General features: G+C 34.2%; 1 protein-coding gene across 2 annotated transcripts in view; it reads left to right on the top strand.

The window, feature by feature from the left end:
• Nucleotides 1-17,267, top strand: part of LOC117174164 (mushroom body large-type Kenyon cell-specific protein 1) — a 180,814-nt gene that overhangs the window by 84,185 nt on the left and 79,362 nt on the right. For both annotated transcript variants that reach the window (XM_033362988.1, XM_033362987.1), the window contains exon 2: nucleotides 805-1,547. In XM_033362988.1, the coding sequence (XP_033218879.1) occupies nucleotides 1,454-1,547 (94 nt within the window). In that variant the 5' untranslated portion in view covers nucleotides 805-1,453. The remainder of the gene's footprint in view (nucleotides 1-804; nucleotides 1,548-17,267) is intronic.

The following is a 17,267-nucleotide window of genomic DNA, read 5'->3' as shown; positions in this document are numbered from 1 at the left end:
GCTCCTCGACCCTCTGGTTACGCGAAACCACCCCTACATCACCCACCACCCTCCGCGACCCACCCCTACTACCTACCTACCTACCTTCCAACCCACCGACCGACGCTCTTCTTACCGACAATGTTTCATTTCAAGTAGTACCTTCCTATTTCGGGGTGGGGCACCGCCATGGTGACTCCAACCCCTTTCCTGCACCCACAGGTATCCAAGTCCGAATTCCTCGTCAATATCCTCCGATCTTCTCTATACACATTATTTGTATCTCGATATTAATATCTTGTTATAGGCACAGTTTGCTTTTACTAAATCTAGACAGAAGAACAATGGAATAATTTTTATTGCAACTCGAAACAACACCGAATTCGCATACTTTTGAGAATCTGCGTTTTTCTGTGTACGGGTTGATTAGGTAAGGGTGGTTGAGTTTTAATCCGGATGGATCTTTAAACGAAACTTCCCTTCCTTCGATTTAAATTCAGTTAGGAGAGGCTATACATAGGCTCTATTAAGGAAGGTTAGGGCTAAGAGTAACGGGACCCTTCCTCTGCAACCGCAAACTTCCCCTCGTGAATTCTCGTTCGTAGCGTCAGTGAAGGAAAAAGTCTAATTTTAAAACTACCAGCACCTTTCCATATCATGATCTTTAAATATCAGTATTACTTACTAATTAAAAACATTCCGTGACTCTTGCCATTAACAAATTGTTATTTAATAATATTAATAATCGTTCACTCTGCATTTACCAATAGCCGTACATTTTTCGAGATAGTCTGGATATTGAAGGTCTCTCTTTTTTTGTTTCAGATACGGGTTCGGAAAGTATCCTTTGGCCAGCAATAGCGGTGTGCACCTTCATACAAGACGTTCCTTTACGAAATACGCGTGGCAAGTTGGATCGCGAGGGGTAGAGGAAGAAAGAGAATAAGAAAGAGAAAAACGAGGGTGCGAGAGAGATAGGAAGACGAAGACGAAGGAGAGAGAAAGAGAGAAAAGAGCCGCCGGCGACAGACTGCACTCACTACTCAGGGCGCAAGCGTGCACGTGTATGCGTTTCTGTGCTCTAACCCTGTCCCACTACCAGTGGGAACAACCACCCCTACGTTAGCCCCACTATCCTGCCGTCGTCGTCTTTTCCCTCCCGCATGTTCCCCTCCCCTTCGTCGACGAAACGACGACAGCCCCTCCAACCACCCTAGGCACACGCTACGTCACGCGTGACGTCATACACTCATACACACCGCCAAACACGAATAGTCACACAGACACGGGATTTAGCTTCCTCCTCGCGCACGCAACGAATCGTGGGAGAAAGAGAGGAAAACACGAAGAAAAGAGAGGATAAAACGAAAGAGAGAGACGGGAGCACACATCCACGCGGGAACACGAGGCAGGCGAGTATACAACACCTGAAGCCGGCCGACACACACATACATCCTAAGATGTGATTTCAAAAATGGCGGATTGCCCCTATGCCCGCTGCATACAGGAACGCAGACACATTCGACGGGAGCTACTGCGATGGACAAAGAATATGGTCTTCGTAGTCGGTGAGTAAGGCAGTCATTTATATCTAAAAATTGCGCACATCATTAACACCTCACGCGTGCGTGCAGAGTGACTTGACCTTTAAAGATCTTTTATTTTGTCAGTTTGTTGTATATTTACTTTTACCTTTGTAATTTGAATTGGTGCAGGTGTCCATGTGTAGAGGGAAAGTGTTTATGTAAGCGTTCAGTAGCGTGCACAAGATGTTTACATGGTTTCCCGGTGACGCACTCTGCTTCCGAATGTAAGATCGTGTGTACCATGGGTACATAGACCAGTCTATGTATCTAGTTGATACAAGGGCTCCTCATGTGTGCGAGGATCGAAGAGAGCCAAGTTTGTGTTGGTGAAACCTGTTGCGAACCAAAACTCCGAGTCCTGGTTACATATCCAACATATCTCCCGCTCCGATTCCAACTGTTCGATAGTCTCTAACTTTTCCACTGGCCGTTTATTCCTAAACGGTCTTTTTCTCCGTTTCTTCGTTTCTGGTATCTAGCGCAACGCCTTCAATTATTTATTATATCAACCCGCTTTTTGTGACCCACACTCGATAATTTATCTAAGCTCTGATTAACGTAAGTGATATTCAGAGCACTGCTTTTTTTAAATTGTCCGCGACGTTAAGCAGGTGAAAAAAAAACATTTTGAAAAAAAACTATCAAGATAAAAGAGAGGGTCTTCAACCGTTATAATAAAATTTCCGTGAGGCGTTCTGAAATATTTTAAAAAGCGTGGAGACTAGCGAGTCGAAAATTCATTTGCGTCACCCTCGCTTACGCAGTTCGCATGGCATTGAACAGTGTCGAGGGACGTGTCCCATCCCTCTTTTGACCCTACTTGCCCTCCCCGCTCCTCACCGTCATTTCGCTTCTTCCCTCGAATTTTCGCTGCAAGCGAGAGTGGCGTGTGAGGCAGCATGCGAGGCCAGACAAGCATAGGGTTACGGGAAGAGAAATTTGGCGCACGTGTGTGTTGACGAAAAGGGGTTGGTGGAGATGCAGGGAGTAGAAAATCGGGATGTGTGTGGTGGTTTCGTCTCGACTGGTGCGCCCCATTACACCTCCCTGCAATGGGAGAGTTGTCTTCGGTCGCGTTAGTCGCAGTTGCCACCGAGGCCGTTGAGGCGCTTGGGTATCAGGCGCGCATCGAATACTGCACACACTGCGTGCCTTGACCACAGACAACCAGCCTTCCCGGCCGCCGCCCGAAACCTTCTTTTCTTCTTCTTACGCGCCCTCTCCTCTTTTTCGCTTTCGAGTCTCACCCCCCTGCTACTACCCCTACCACCCCTATTTATGGGTGATTTCCCCCACTTTGACAAAATCCCCTCTATCCCCTAGTAGACGTCGCACTCGTCCCGCTCGAGCAAGCACGTTTCGCGCGCGGGTGTTGCATGCACACCTTGAAGCTTCTTCCTTTTTCCTTCTCTCTTTCTCCCTTTTTTCCTGCTTTCTTGAATTTTTTCTCCCTTTTTTTTATCCATCGTCATCTCTTTTTTTCCCTCTCTCACATCCACCTTTTTTTCTGCTCCAGCGAATCCCCTCCATCGGGATTTCGGCCTATGTTCCGGGATTCTTTCGGCGCCAGCGGAAAAAAAGGGCCGCGAGCGCCGCAGGTGTCGCAAGTTTTGAGTCCCCGACGAGGAGGGGATCGATCGAATGGGAAAAAGAACCGGAAAGGAGTGACCAGTTCGAAGCCGTACAATGAACGGATTCGGCGGAGTTGATATCGGTCGGTCGAGGAAGACGCAGGAAGGATCTAAGAGAATTAAAATTAAAATTTTCGGGTTTGTTGATTCACGAATGTGTTTGTCGGGTACGGATACGAACACGGATACCGATACGCGCAGAATGTGAGAATGTTAGTCTGATTGCACGTGTAGGTGTCGACACGTGGAGGTTGAGAGTTCACCGATGAGATGCTCGAGTAACTGGATACGGTCGCAAAATATCTCGTTAACTTGATCCCGGAGAGTTATGAATATTATAAGGTGCGATAACAAGAACGCAAAATTGTATTTCAAAGCGTCGGAGCCAGGATTATGGTCAAATGAAACTGACGGTGCGTACTGCTCTTTTTTTGGAAATATTAAAACTTATTAGGGAACATCAGAAATTATATAAATGTTTTTTAATTATTGTTTTAAATATATTAAAAGTTAGGCTTAGATAAGTAAATAGTTTAAATAATATTTGCATATTCTGAGTAGTTTCAGAACAACAAGTACTCGAATATGTTTGCAAATTCTAACTAAGAAGTGGCTAGAGTCAGAGACAACATTTTACGAGGTTAGGAGTCGAGAGGGTGGAAAGGAGGCATATGCTGGTGAAATATATTCTGCCTCTAGTGGGGAATCGGATTCCATAAAAATATATGACCCTTATATTACGGAGAAAATAGCGAAATATGATTCTTACTAAATTAATAATTCAGTTTACTCAACAACTTCCCTAAAACTTTAATTTTAAATTACATGATGTAAACTAAGTTTTATTCAAAATTTATATGCTTTTCAGGGATTCAAATTATCAGTTTGAAACTTTAATTAAATAGAATTTTTAATTAAATAACTTCATCTCACAATCTAAACTAATTATATCCTTTCTACGAGTAATAATCATTATATGACTTGCAGTATTAGCTTTACAGAGAGAAGAAAGTTCGGTTCTCTAAAATACTGTTTGCTGGACTGTCTAATATTCTTGTTTACGGAGTAAACTCTGCAAACTGAAGCTAAAAGTGGAGAGTAAACTAGGCCAATACGCATAACGTTTGATATTATAGCATAAATGCGAAATAGCTACCAATGTTGTATTATCTTCTACTTTTTTAATTCGAGAATATAATAAGATTTCTCGTCGAGATTTAAAAATTGCAACAAAAAAAAACTTTTCAAAAGAGTCTTTCGCACTGGAAAATATAATTTTATAACTTAATTTTCAATTTTTAATTTTCTTTCAAAAATAGTACAGATTTATATGCAACAGGCTTTCCACCAAAAGTTTCCCGCGTGTCTGACTGAAATGGCACTTCTTCACTTGTCCGAATTACAGTTTAGAAATAATTACACTCTCAGTAGAGAAAGTTACATTCCGTCTGCTTTTAACCGTCTTTTTCTCCTTCCAAATATTTTAAGTTGTGCGAGAAAAAAAATTTGGTGTGCAAAAGCACTAAGTAGAACTTAAAGCAAATTTTGTATTGGGAAAAATAGCTATTTCGAGGTAAATTGAATGAAGTGCAACTTGTTTTTTATCGACTTGAAATGACTAAAGTCTAATGCAAGCTGACTTTTTTACTGGAAAAAATTAGGAATTTAAGTACAAATAGTATTTTCATAGTAAAAAATTTTGGGCCTAGTTGTATCTTTCCTCTTTTATGAAAAAGTATCATTTGATTGAACCTATTTTCAAACTTTTGAAATCCTAAGATTTCGTTATAAGAATTTATTTTAGAAAAGAGGCCTGTGGTATCCAAAACGTATTTTTTTTAGAAGTAATGAGATCAATCAAGATTAATTTACTTTGTTGAGTAAAAAGAACCCATTTGGCTTATATCAATATTTAAAATATTTATCTTATTCTTCATTTATAATGTCTGGCCAAAATCTTCCTTTTTCACTTGTGGATACTAAAATTATGGTTGTTAAGGAATTTTGCTGCCTGAATAAAGATTTTTCATCACTAGTAAGTTATCTAGTATTGAATTAGCTGAATTGCATTTAAAGTTAAATATTCTATATAAATTATGAAGAATTTGTAATAATGTTGGGAGCACATAAAGCCATAAGGTGTTAATTATATTGCATCTCACTTTAAACAATAAATATTTATATTTTGCTTTTGAGACAATATCCAACATTGTAAAATTTTCTGTGAGACTAAGTCAGACTTCACTGCTTAAAATTTTCTTAAAACAGGATGTGTTATTTTTCAAAAAAATAGGGATAAAAATAGTATATTTAAATCTCTGAATAAAATTAATGCAGGGATCATATTGAATTTAATTAAATTTCAATTTTCTTTTTAATAAAATAGATGATTTCTTGACGAAATAATTCTATTTTGAATCAAGAAGGAATATTTTACAATCAAGATTAGTTTTCTACCAAAAAGAGGAATTTTTAACCAAATTGTAGAATCATCAACTAAGGAAGATCAATTTTCAACCAAAAATCGAATAGTTCAATTTTGTACAAAATAGTTGAATTATCAACAAATTAATTAAATTTTAAACCAAATGATAATAATTTAAATCAAAAATATAATTGTAGACTTATTAACCTTATATAATACTTTTTCAACAAACAAGAAAGAATGACTTTTGAACCCAGGATAGCTAATCTTATTTGGTTCGGTTAATTCAGTTCGAGTTGAAGCAAACTAGCCAGAAAATGGGGGTAGAGGGGAATTTTTTTTAAAATGAAGAAAAGGAGACATTTTCTTTAAAATTAAGAAAAAGAGATTTAAAAAGGAAAAACAGGAATAGTTAAACGAGTGAAGTTTGCTAACCAGTCAAGTATAGGCTTTTAAACGTGAATAAATGTAGCATTAAAAAGAAAGAAAATACCTGAAGGAAAATATATTCAGAAGAAAAGTTTTGTATTTTATACGGAAGAATAATAAAAAATTGTATTGTTACATTTATCGAGTAAGAAACAATTTAGAATCTTTTTGTTTATTGATTCACTAGGTTTTCTATACATAATATTTACCTAATTATTCAATCTTTTTTTATTATTATATTAATCCTCAGAGAAGTAAAAAGCTCTCCCAACATCCTCCCATCATATTTTATAAAAAATTCTTTCTTCCTAATGAAAAACGACACAACCCAGCCTCGTAACGACAACCTCCCCCCTCCCCAACCTCTCTCGCCACGACTTTTCACTAAACTTATTAACGCCCCGGTAAAAAAGCGTCACCTCGATGCCAGGGAACAGTTTCGCTCGTATCTAGAGTCGGGTAAGATACGATAGTAATAAAAAAAGGATAAACGCTTACTTATATCTAAGGTAACTGGCCGTTCCCGCGCCCTTACTTTCCGAAATGGCTTTCGTTTCCGCGAAAGTGCAGTTTTCCCAGAAGGGGTGGAAGACTGGAGAGTGGGGAGTGATCGTTAAGAGGAGCGTAAAAAAGCAGCGCGAAAAGTAACAATAAAAATTCGTGGGCATTCGTGTTTCGTCCTCGAGTCGTTCGCCGAACGACTCACCCACCCCCAGTTTTAACCTCCCGAGAGTTCGCGGAGGAGAAACGGGAAGAAGGATGCGAAAGGGGGCAAAAAGGGGGTGCGTAATGAAACGATATCGAGTAGCTGTAGTGGGGCTGGAAAGTAAAGTGGGAGTCGTCTTCGGACCCCTCCGTCGATTGACCTCGCTTCGGTGACAGCGACGCGCTCGTTGGGAGGGCGCAGGGCGAATAATGTTGGTGGAGGTGGAGGATAAGGGGGTGGAGGATCAGGGGGTCGAGGATAAGGGGGTGCAATTCGAACGAGGTGGGAGACCACGGGGTGAAGGCGTGGGAGCGAGGGAGTTAAATTGACGAAAATGACGCGCACCTACCTACCGATGCAACGCCTTGAAAACGCTGCCCTAAAAAGTCCGACGCTCTCCTGAAGACTCGACTTCTCGATCGGAACGCCAAACGCCTTCAGCTTCCGTCGAGTGAACACAGTGCGCCGAACATGCAATTTTGAGACGCTTCTCTAAGTAAGTTCTCCAGTTTGAGAAACTTTTTGAAAGTTCCAAGTGCCGCAAGTGCGTCTCAAGTGCGAGTGAAGGAATTTAAAAAATGTGTGCCTTCAGAGGGCTTAGGGGTGCTTTTACTTTTATATTATATTCTTCATTTTAAAAAGGGGTAGATTTGATTGTGTGATGTAGAGTAGATGTCTAAAATCGAAATGGGAATTTATGTCATGAAAGTCAAATTTGAAATAGCAATCTTAAAAAACTCTTTGGCAATGAGACAAATTGAAAATTAATTTTTAAATAGTTCTCATGATATAATGATACTTTGAAATTGTATGCTTATCAGTTAAAAATGTGACGCTAAGATTAAACGATTTTCTTTTTCTTAATATCTTACTTCCAAAACCTTAAAAGTTAACCAATTTTAAATGTACGACAATTAAAATTCAACAATTTCGTATAAAAAAGATTTTAAAGTTTTTTATGAGTACTCTTATAGAACATTGACGATCTGGAAAAAAATAGTTCATATAGCTTTTGATATTGATGAAATTTTTTATTTGAAGCATCATAAATATCTCTTAGTAATTACAGATATAATGCATCTAATTTTATAAAATCGAAATTTTAAATATTTGTAACTTTTTAAAGTTTCACACCTGAAACACTCAATATTTAAGATTTTTTTAAATCCTACACATTTTTTATTGGTCCATTTAGAATTGAAGTATTTTGAGTGCGGGTACATATTTAAAAATTAAAAAACTTCACATTCAAGCCTCCCATATTAAGCACTCCTAATTTGAAATCTTCAATTTAGAAAAAAAACTTTATATTTAATACTTCATATTTAAGCCCTTAAAATTTTTATCATTTCTAATTTGAAACAAAACAATACAAATTTAAAATTCAGAGCTTTCAAATTTACAGTTTCATAAAAGTTAAAGAACAAACTTAAATTTAGATCATTGATTACGATAATTTATTTCAGGAAATTGAAAAGTTTTAAACTCCTCGCAGTTCGCAGAACTAATTACTTTTTCCAGCCTTAGTGAATGGAGTTTCGTATGTCTCATGTTAGGTTTTAATGATCCTATAAGGAAAACAAGCCACGCTGAGAGTTACAGCTTAAGAATAATTTACCCCCTTCTGATCTGGATCTAAATAATATTCCAGATTAGTGTGGTTAAAAAACATTAACTCTAATGGAGAGGGTCTCTCAAATAATTAAGGATAAATGATTTTAAATATTGCTATGTAAATTCATCTTGATTTCCTTCATAATCTTACATGATTTATGAACTACAATATCCTCTCTAGATGACCACCAATATGAAAAATATTTTTCATCTTGCAAATTCGCACATTTTTCTTTAAAATCAATATTTTGAAAGTCATTCATTGTTTAAACAGTACCTAATCTATATTATCTGTCTAAGTTACATTCAACAATAAAAAGATGTAAAACAAATTATGTTTTATACTATTGAATGCTAGATATTGAATTGTTCTTATAGCAAGCTTCTCATGAGGCTTCAGCGGTTATGCTTCCACGCTTTCTAAATGGCCATATTTCAACAACTTCTTTTGAAAATGAAGGATAAAATTTGAGATTCTGAAATAATAAATAAAATTCAGAACCAGTACTACTACTTCCTGGATCTAGTTTGTTTATCATCTTCAGACATTTTTGCGACGACTTGCAAATAATAATAAGCAAACTGAATACAAGCATGATGAATACGGGCCTCAACAAAATTTCTACTTCCACAGAAAAAATTATGGTTTATACTTTGTTTCAGGTTATTTTTCCACGAACTCATTTTCAATTTGAGTCATGTTCACCCTCTTGATCAATGTTGAATTGAAAAAGAATGAAATTGCTTTCAATATTGGTGCTCCTCATTATGGACCACTTATGGTTCAATTTGTTTCAATAGATTTTTATATCATTGCATTGTTCAAAATAAAATTTTCTTGTTTCTGTGATGTTTTATCAGAAAATAATTTGTACAAATAGCAGATTTGCAAATTTGCAAGAGAAATACGAACGAATGGGTAAATTTGATGAACAAAATTTTCTTTGGTGCGTTTTCCATATTGATGGTAATATGTTAATACCATTTTTTTACAAATCATTCAAAATTATAGAGTGAGTTAAAATAAATTTAGGCATTTATAAAGTAATAGATTATACAAAGTGTAATATGTATAAAAATGACAGAGTTCAGACCACAAAAAAAAATCTAGATGATATTAAGCAGATCCTTTATTGTCAACTTGTCCAAAGACAATTGTTCTGCTCATCAGAAAACGGAAATCCAAAGTGTGAGATAACTCCTTCGTAAAATAAAAGAAGCCAACACTGCAAAAAAAGTATCATTTGAAGGCTAGTTTTCCGTATTGAAACTGTCCTTCAAAAATATAGTCTCGGGTGGCTCTACTCTGATGCCACTTTATCTAGGTGCTACTAAACTGTGTTTTAGTGTACCTTTTTTTGGATCAAAACAAGACCCAAGTAAGAATCAAGTGTTTTCTGTTTCAAATGTTTTCTGTTTGATTTAAGCATGCAATTACAAGCAATTAGGAAACACTATTTTAGCATTATTTTAATTCCTTATTACGTACTACTTTTCAATCTGAATTTAGCATTATTAAACGGTAGAAACGATGGTTTAAAAACAACGCAATTTGATATTATAACAAGTCACGAAAAAAATGCTCACCTAAAATGGAACCATAGTTTTCACAGTGAAGATGAAAGAATTGATAGAAAGTTTCTTTTAACTCCAACATGTTAGCTTCTCTAATTTTACCAAAGACTTATTTAAGAGTTTGAATTTTTGTTTTGTGATTTGAAGAGCATTTTTTTTCGGATCGTTGACGATAAAGGATCTGCTGAACTTCATAAAACTCTGTTTTTGGTCTGAAGTATATCATTATTACACCTATTACACTTTTGATAAAAATTGATGTTTTTTTGAACCATCCTATTCCAGATGTAATGAAATCTGTATCCAGTGTCTAAAATTGCAATTGTAGCTGTTGTGGTGATTGCAGATGAGTGATAATTGAGGAAGATGAGTGATTTTGCAGTTGAGTGACAATGCGTATCGCTGGATAGGGTAAAATAGCGTGAGGCGATAACGCCGGAAGGACCCAATCGAGCTTCCGTTTGGCTTTCGCGGAGGCGTCAGAATTTCACCGGTGCCAACTGATGCATCATACCGAATGACATTGGCCAGTTCCGCATTATTCCAAACGATGCACGTGCTCTCGACAGTGGAACATATACAGTCGTGCAGCATCTCTGTTTACTATCTTCCACTGAATCTTCTCTCTCTCTCTCTCTCTTTGTCTCTCTATGCCCTCGCAAGCTCTGATTTTCTCTCTCTCCCCCTCTCTCTATCTCTCCCTCTCTCTATTACTCTCTCTTGCTCTCTGTTGCTCTTTCTGCCTCTTCCCATACCATTCCCATTCCCTCTCCCTTTCATTCTGCCCCCTCTATTTCGTGGGTGCAAACACATCTCATAGAGTCATACCACGCGCGCGAGAATTCCGCGGTGGCAGAACTCGCTTTGCTTTGTGTCAGTCAAATCTGACACGCTATGATTCACGCGCAATAGCAAAAATGTAACTGCAGATTTTTACGGTTTTGGGAATAGACCTGAAAAGGATTTTTAGTTTCTATTTGACATCAATCCAGACAGTTTGTGAATCCCAGGTGTTTTATGGGAAATTTAGATCTCGGACTCACCACACTAGTGACACTATTTGACACTTTTTTAAGCGATTACACTATTTTGATACTATTTCAATAGAATACATTTTTAACCAAGTATTTAAAGTTTCAAGAAGAAAGATTAGTTTTCTACTACATGGAGAGAAATTTCGGGAGATTAATTTACGGCACTACTCCTTGATTTTATTTCGCTTTAGTGTGAGAACTAAGATCTCGGAACTCTTGCTCTTAAAGCATAGGTTTCGAAGTTTGAGGCATTAGGTCGCGCTCCTTTGCTTTCAGATCTCGAATTCTATGCTCTTGGATCACAGTGTCCAAGACTTTAAATCACGCAAAATTCAAACAAAATGGTTAGTTTCTACGAAAAAAAAAATATTTTAAACAAATTACATCAACTTAATAGTTTAAAAAGTGGATGTGATACTACTCCAAATTTCATATAAATCATTTTTATTTTATGTTTTGGTCGTTTCTAAATATATTTAAGTCAAAGGTTAGACTTTTATGCCATAAATGATCAGTTTTTAACCCAAAGTGAAGTAGGTGAATTTTCATTTAGGAGAAATTATTTTCGATGAAAAAATATTTTTTGACTTAACATATTAGTTTCGTACCAAATAGTTGAATCTCACACCAAATTGTGGATTTCCTAATAGCAAAGGGTAAATTATCTACAAAACAATCGAATTTGTTACCGGATATACGTTTTAAGACAGTTGAATTTTTAGTTAAGCAGGAAATGATTTTTAACCAAAAAATGAACTTTTAAGAAAGCAATTTACCTTTTAACCAAAAAATTTAATTTCTCACAAAATTGTTGAATTTTTAACCTGAGGATATGCATTTTTTGAATATAGTTACATTTTCAGTTGAAAACTTATTTTCGAACCAACAAATGCAATTTCAAAAAGGTAATTTAACTTTCAACCAAATATTTGAATTTCTTACCAAATTGTTTAATTTTCAAGCTAAAAACACCAATTTTTTGCAAAAATATCGAATGATCAAACTGACGATATGCATTTTTATAATGATAGTTGGACTTTCAGTTAAGAAAATTAGTTTTTAACCAATAAATAAAGTTTTAAGAAGGTAGTTTTACTTTCGAACCAATAGCTTAATTTTCTACTATATTGTTGAATTTGCAAGCTAAAATGAGGAATTTTATAAAAAGCAGTTGAATTTTCAACCTAATAATCTAAATTTTCAACAAAACAGGTAATTTTTTACCAATGAGCTGAATAGTTAATAAAATATTCGAATTTCCAGTTAAAAGAAAAATGTTTTCAACCAAAAAATGAACTTTTAAGAAGGTATTTCAACTTTCCACAAAATAGTTGAATTTCTTACCAAATTGTTAAATTTTCAAGGTGAAAAGATGAATTTTCAACAAAAAAGGTGAATCTTTACCATAAAAGGATGAACTCTTAACGAAAAATTTTATAGTTGATACTTTAACAAAAAATATTTCAATGTAAAACGAAAAACAGGTTTAAAAAAATGTTAACAAATTACTTAACTAAATAAATTTGCAACCAAAATTTTAATTTCCTACTCAAATAGATTAATTTTCTACCATACATTTGCATTTTTAACTATAAAAGATGAAATTTCTGTGGAAAAGGTCAAATTGTAAACGAAAGAGATGAGTGTTCAGCAAAATAATTTCATTTTTAAACCAAACAAAATTTGTTAGATAAGATAAAACTAATTTTAATTGAATTGTTGAATTTTCAAGCCATAAAGACCATTTTTAACAAAGAAGTATGACTTTTCAACACCATTTTTTAACTTTTTAACCAAATAATTTAATGTGGAACCAATTATTACAATTTTTAAATAAAAACGATGAATTATCGACCAAAAATTGAATACTAGACTTTTCAAGCGAAAAGAATTAAATTTAAGCGAAAAATAGTTAAGCCTGTGATAAATAAATAGAAAATTTGATCATTTATATGCTAAATAATAAGATTTTAAATAAACATTCAAGTTTATTTTCAATATTTAATCAAATTAAGTCTTAAGACGGTAAATTGTGCTTAATAAATAAAGGTAATTTTCAATTGCACACTTTTTGATTTCATGCTATACACGTTTAAATTCAGAATAAACGTAAATTTGAATTTTTCAAAATTTTATGACACTATTTTGAGGCTATTTTTCAAAATGTGGGACACTACACTATGATAATAAACAAATTACTTGGTTGTTTCTCTAATAACCAAACTAAACAAAGATTCTTTATAATAGTTTACATACCCGTCGACCACAAAAGGAAAAAACCAAAGTTAAATGATTTTCGATTTAAAACATCATAGATAAATAACGTCTAACACTGTGATAATTTAAAAAATTTCAAATTGGGATGATTTGAAAAATCAAGAATCCCAATTTCAAAAGATTGTAAATTTTGGCTTCAGATGCATCTAACTTCACATTTTAATAGACTAATTTCAAACAGTGAGGAACTTATAATTTGAAAACAAGTCAAACGATTTGACCGTGTAATCTAAAATCAAACAATTTAATTATATTAAAATTAACAAAATAGTAATGTTGTCCCAAAAAATGTTGCTTCTTCGAAAACGACTTTGGTTGGATCAACTAAGTTTGGTTGTATCAAAAAACAATCTTGTTGAACTAGCCAAAACACATTGTCGTTTCCATAAAACCCAAAACTAACGGAAGATTCTAAAATGTTCTTATTTGGAACAGTTTTTAATATTTACGACTAGAAGCAAAATGTTGACGACCTGATGTATTGAGTTAAAGTTATGGCCATTTTTTAAAGTCTAGTTAACTTTTGACCAAGAAAGAATGACACTCGCCGATTAGCATTCAATGAGGGATGGCAAGTTGACGTCACTAAAACTAGAACGAAATCTCGGATGATCGTCAAAGTGTCTTCAGCAACACTATCGTGGCTGTTCCCGTGGGTAACAGTATACGCGAGAATAGTCGAGTGCAGATAAATGGGTCACTACGGCGACGATATCCGATTACCGCTTACTTCGCGAAGCGTTAGAGTAAAGGTGTCTTCATCAAAAGTCTGCAAAAAAGATAAACAACTCTTTTTTACTCATAGGTCTTGTTGAATTTCTTATTTGAATGCAGTATATTACAAAATAGAGTAAGTGACTAATTAGGGTGGAGACTTAACCGTGAAACCGGGAAAGACCGGGAATTGAATTAAAAAAACGGGAATTTACATTTGAAAATTAAATTTTGTCTGAAAACAGATCTTCTACTTCGCTCGGCTGGAAATCGAACCATAGAACTTCCAATTGCCGGTTGGGTACTTTTCCCATAAGCTACTAGAGAGTTAGAAAGAAAAATCCCTTTTCAGAAATACACGCGTTATTGGGCCAAGTTTTACTTCGTCAAATTTTTCAAGGAATCTGTATTATCATCACTTGATAGCAGAAATACTTATATCTTTTCAGACTAGATGAAGCAGTGAATAAAAAAATTTTGTGAAGAAATATCTTCTACTTGGCTCCGCTGGGGATCGAACCACGGAACTTCCAATTGCCGGGTGGGTACTTTTCCCTTAAGTTACTAGAGAGTTAGAAAGAAAAATCCCTTTTCAGAAATACATGCGTTATTGGGCCAAGTTTTACTTCATCAAATTTTTCAAGGAATCTGTATTATCATCAGTTGATAGCAGAAATACTGAATATCTTTTCAGGCTAGATGAAGCAGTGAATACAAAAATTTTGTGATTAGATTTTTTGTGAAAAAATACCTTCTATTTGGTTCCGCTGGAAATCAAACCACAGAAATTCCTATTGCCGGTCGGGTGCTTTTCCATTAAACTGCTAGAGATATCGAATCAAAAGTTCTTAAATTATTATTTTTTGGTTCAAAGTTGAACTATTTCAGTTGAGATTTCATCATTATGTTTGAAAATTCATTAGTTGAGAAAATCGATTTTTTTCTAGTCGAAAATTCAACTGTTTACTTGAAAATTGGTCTGCTTTAATTGAAAATTGAAATTTTTTATTCTGTTGTGTTAAAAGATGTTTATAATGAACGTCATGATTTAAAATAAATATTAGCGTTTAACCACAAATATGAATATTGACCGAGGAAGTTGAAAAACTTTTCTGGGAAAAACCTGGAAATGACCGGAAATTGAGTCAACTATTTGGTTGGTAAGACATAGTACTGCTATTTTATTAGTTGACACTGCTATTTAATTAGTTGACACTGCTATCTTATTAGTTGCTACAAGAATTCTATTAATTGCAGTGACTATTCCGTTAGTACCAGCAACTAAGTAAATGGTCGTCTCAAGTAAAAAAATAGTAGTACCATATCTTACAAACTGAATAGTTCGCTGAACTATTTTTTCAGTGTAACCTGCTAATAGAGAATAACTTATAGAGAGAAAGCATGAAGTTCAGGAAAGTAAATTGGTTTGGACGATGCGGTTTATCAGCAACATTTTTTAAAAGATACAAACAATAAGCAATTGTGAAGAAAAGAGTGTCCTTCATTATTTTTAATCTGATAAAAACAAGAAGAAAAAATTTATTTTTGGGTGCTGATTGATTGGAAAATGATCTCAGATTGGACCGGCATTGTATTTGAATTTATCATAGTTTGGTGAACTCGGTAACTCCGGGAAACGTAATTGGATCGATTAAACACTGTCTCTCTGAGTGGTAAAGCAATATTTATTTACTGCGGATGAATTAGTGATCAGGGCCAAATAACAAATGGGATTCAGTTAATTTCACTGAATTTGGAAATAAGTCATATTAAATTTTGTATTTAAGTAGAGTTTTTAATTTTTTGAAACGCTTTTTTATTTGATTCACGTATTTATTTTGAAAGTGTTTTATGTATATTATTTTGATTACTATTGTAGAAAGTTTAATTTATTTATCCATTCCTCGAAGTTTGAACCAAAGTTCTGCAAACTTTTCCAAGAATTGGCGAGTATTTTGAAAAGCGTTCAAAGAGGGAAACAATAGATGTTCGAGAAGTGGAATTTTAGAAATGCCAATTGTTTGAAACACAGTGGTTTGTGCTGTGGAATGTTAGAATTGCAGAAATATTATGGCTCACTTTGCACAGACGATTGCCGTGAATAAGTGTACGTTTTTTTCTATGTTTTTTTCAGCGTGTATGTGTGTGGTTTTTTAGCTGTGCGCAATTTTCAAATTGATGTTACAAGTTCGGTGAAGGTAAACTTTAGAGATTTTATGTAAACGTAAATATGAAAATGGCTCTGCTGGAGTTACATGCCTCAAAGTTCAATGCACCAAGTTTTTTTTATTTTAAAAAAAATGAAAAACAGAAACAAAAGAAATAGAAATGTTCAAATTTTAGAATTTATTTTAAAGTACTTATAGAATTTATGTATAGTGCTAAAATAGAATCAAAATTTCAACAAAGTAAAAAATTGTGATTGTTCGGACAAGATTTTTTTGGATGAATAAATCCTCCTTATAAGAATTTGGAATTTTCTAATATCGAGAAAAATATATCAAGACATTTTTAGCACTTTTTCCCCAATTTTAACAAAAAAAAATTATTTTTATTGTTGAAGCTTATTACTTTCAAATACTAAATGTTTTTTGATTGCATTTTCAACAATAAAATACATTTTAAACCACGAGGGATGAATTTTCGACGAGAAAAAATGAATTTTCTACCATTAAAGATAAATTTTTAATTAAAAAGGACGAATTAAAAGAAAGAAATTGATTTGTCGACCAAAGAAGATGACTAAAAAAATAAGAGAATGGTCGAATTTTCAAACAAAAAAGATGTCAATTCAATCAAAAAAAGTTTGATTTTAAACCAAATAGTATAATTTTGAGACCAACAGGACGAATTTTTTGGAGGGGAGTCGAATTTTCAACCCTAAAAGTTTAATTTAATCAATAAAAAAGTTCAATTTTGAATTAAAAAGGGTAAGTCTTTCAACAGACAAGATTAGTTTTCAATAAAAAAAAAAACTGTAACAAAATACATGAATTTTCAACAAAAGGACGATTTCTTGACGGAAGATTAGAATTTTAAACCCGAGAAAAACCATTTTTCAACAAGAAAAGTAATCTATTAAATAGATAAATTTTTAATAAATAGTTGAATTTTTAACCGAATGGTATACTTATCTACTAAAAGTGTTAAATTTTTAACGAGAAGTATCAATTTTCAACATAATAGTTTATTGGAAACCAAATAGTTGTATTTTCTACCAAATTATTCACTTGTAGAGCGAAAAAAACGGTTTTTATAAAAAAAAACACAGTGGAATTACCAACTCAAACATGTAAA

The sequence above is a fragment of the Belonocnema kinseyi genome, chromosome 6, assembly GCF_010883055.1.
Source record: "Belonocnema kinseyi isolate 2016_QV_RU_SX_M_011 chromosome 6, B_treatae_v1, whole genome shotgun sequence".
Classification (NCBI taxonomy): domain Eukaryota; kingdom Metazoa; phylum Arthropoda; class Insecta; order Hymenoptera; family Cynipidae; genus Belonocnema; species Belonocnema kinseyi.
The sequence above is the reverse complement of the archived record's forward strand: the minus strand, read 5'-3'. Positions and strand labels throughout refer to the sequence as shown.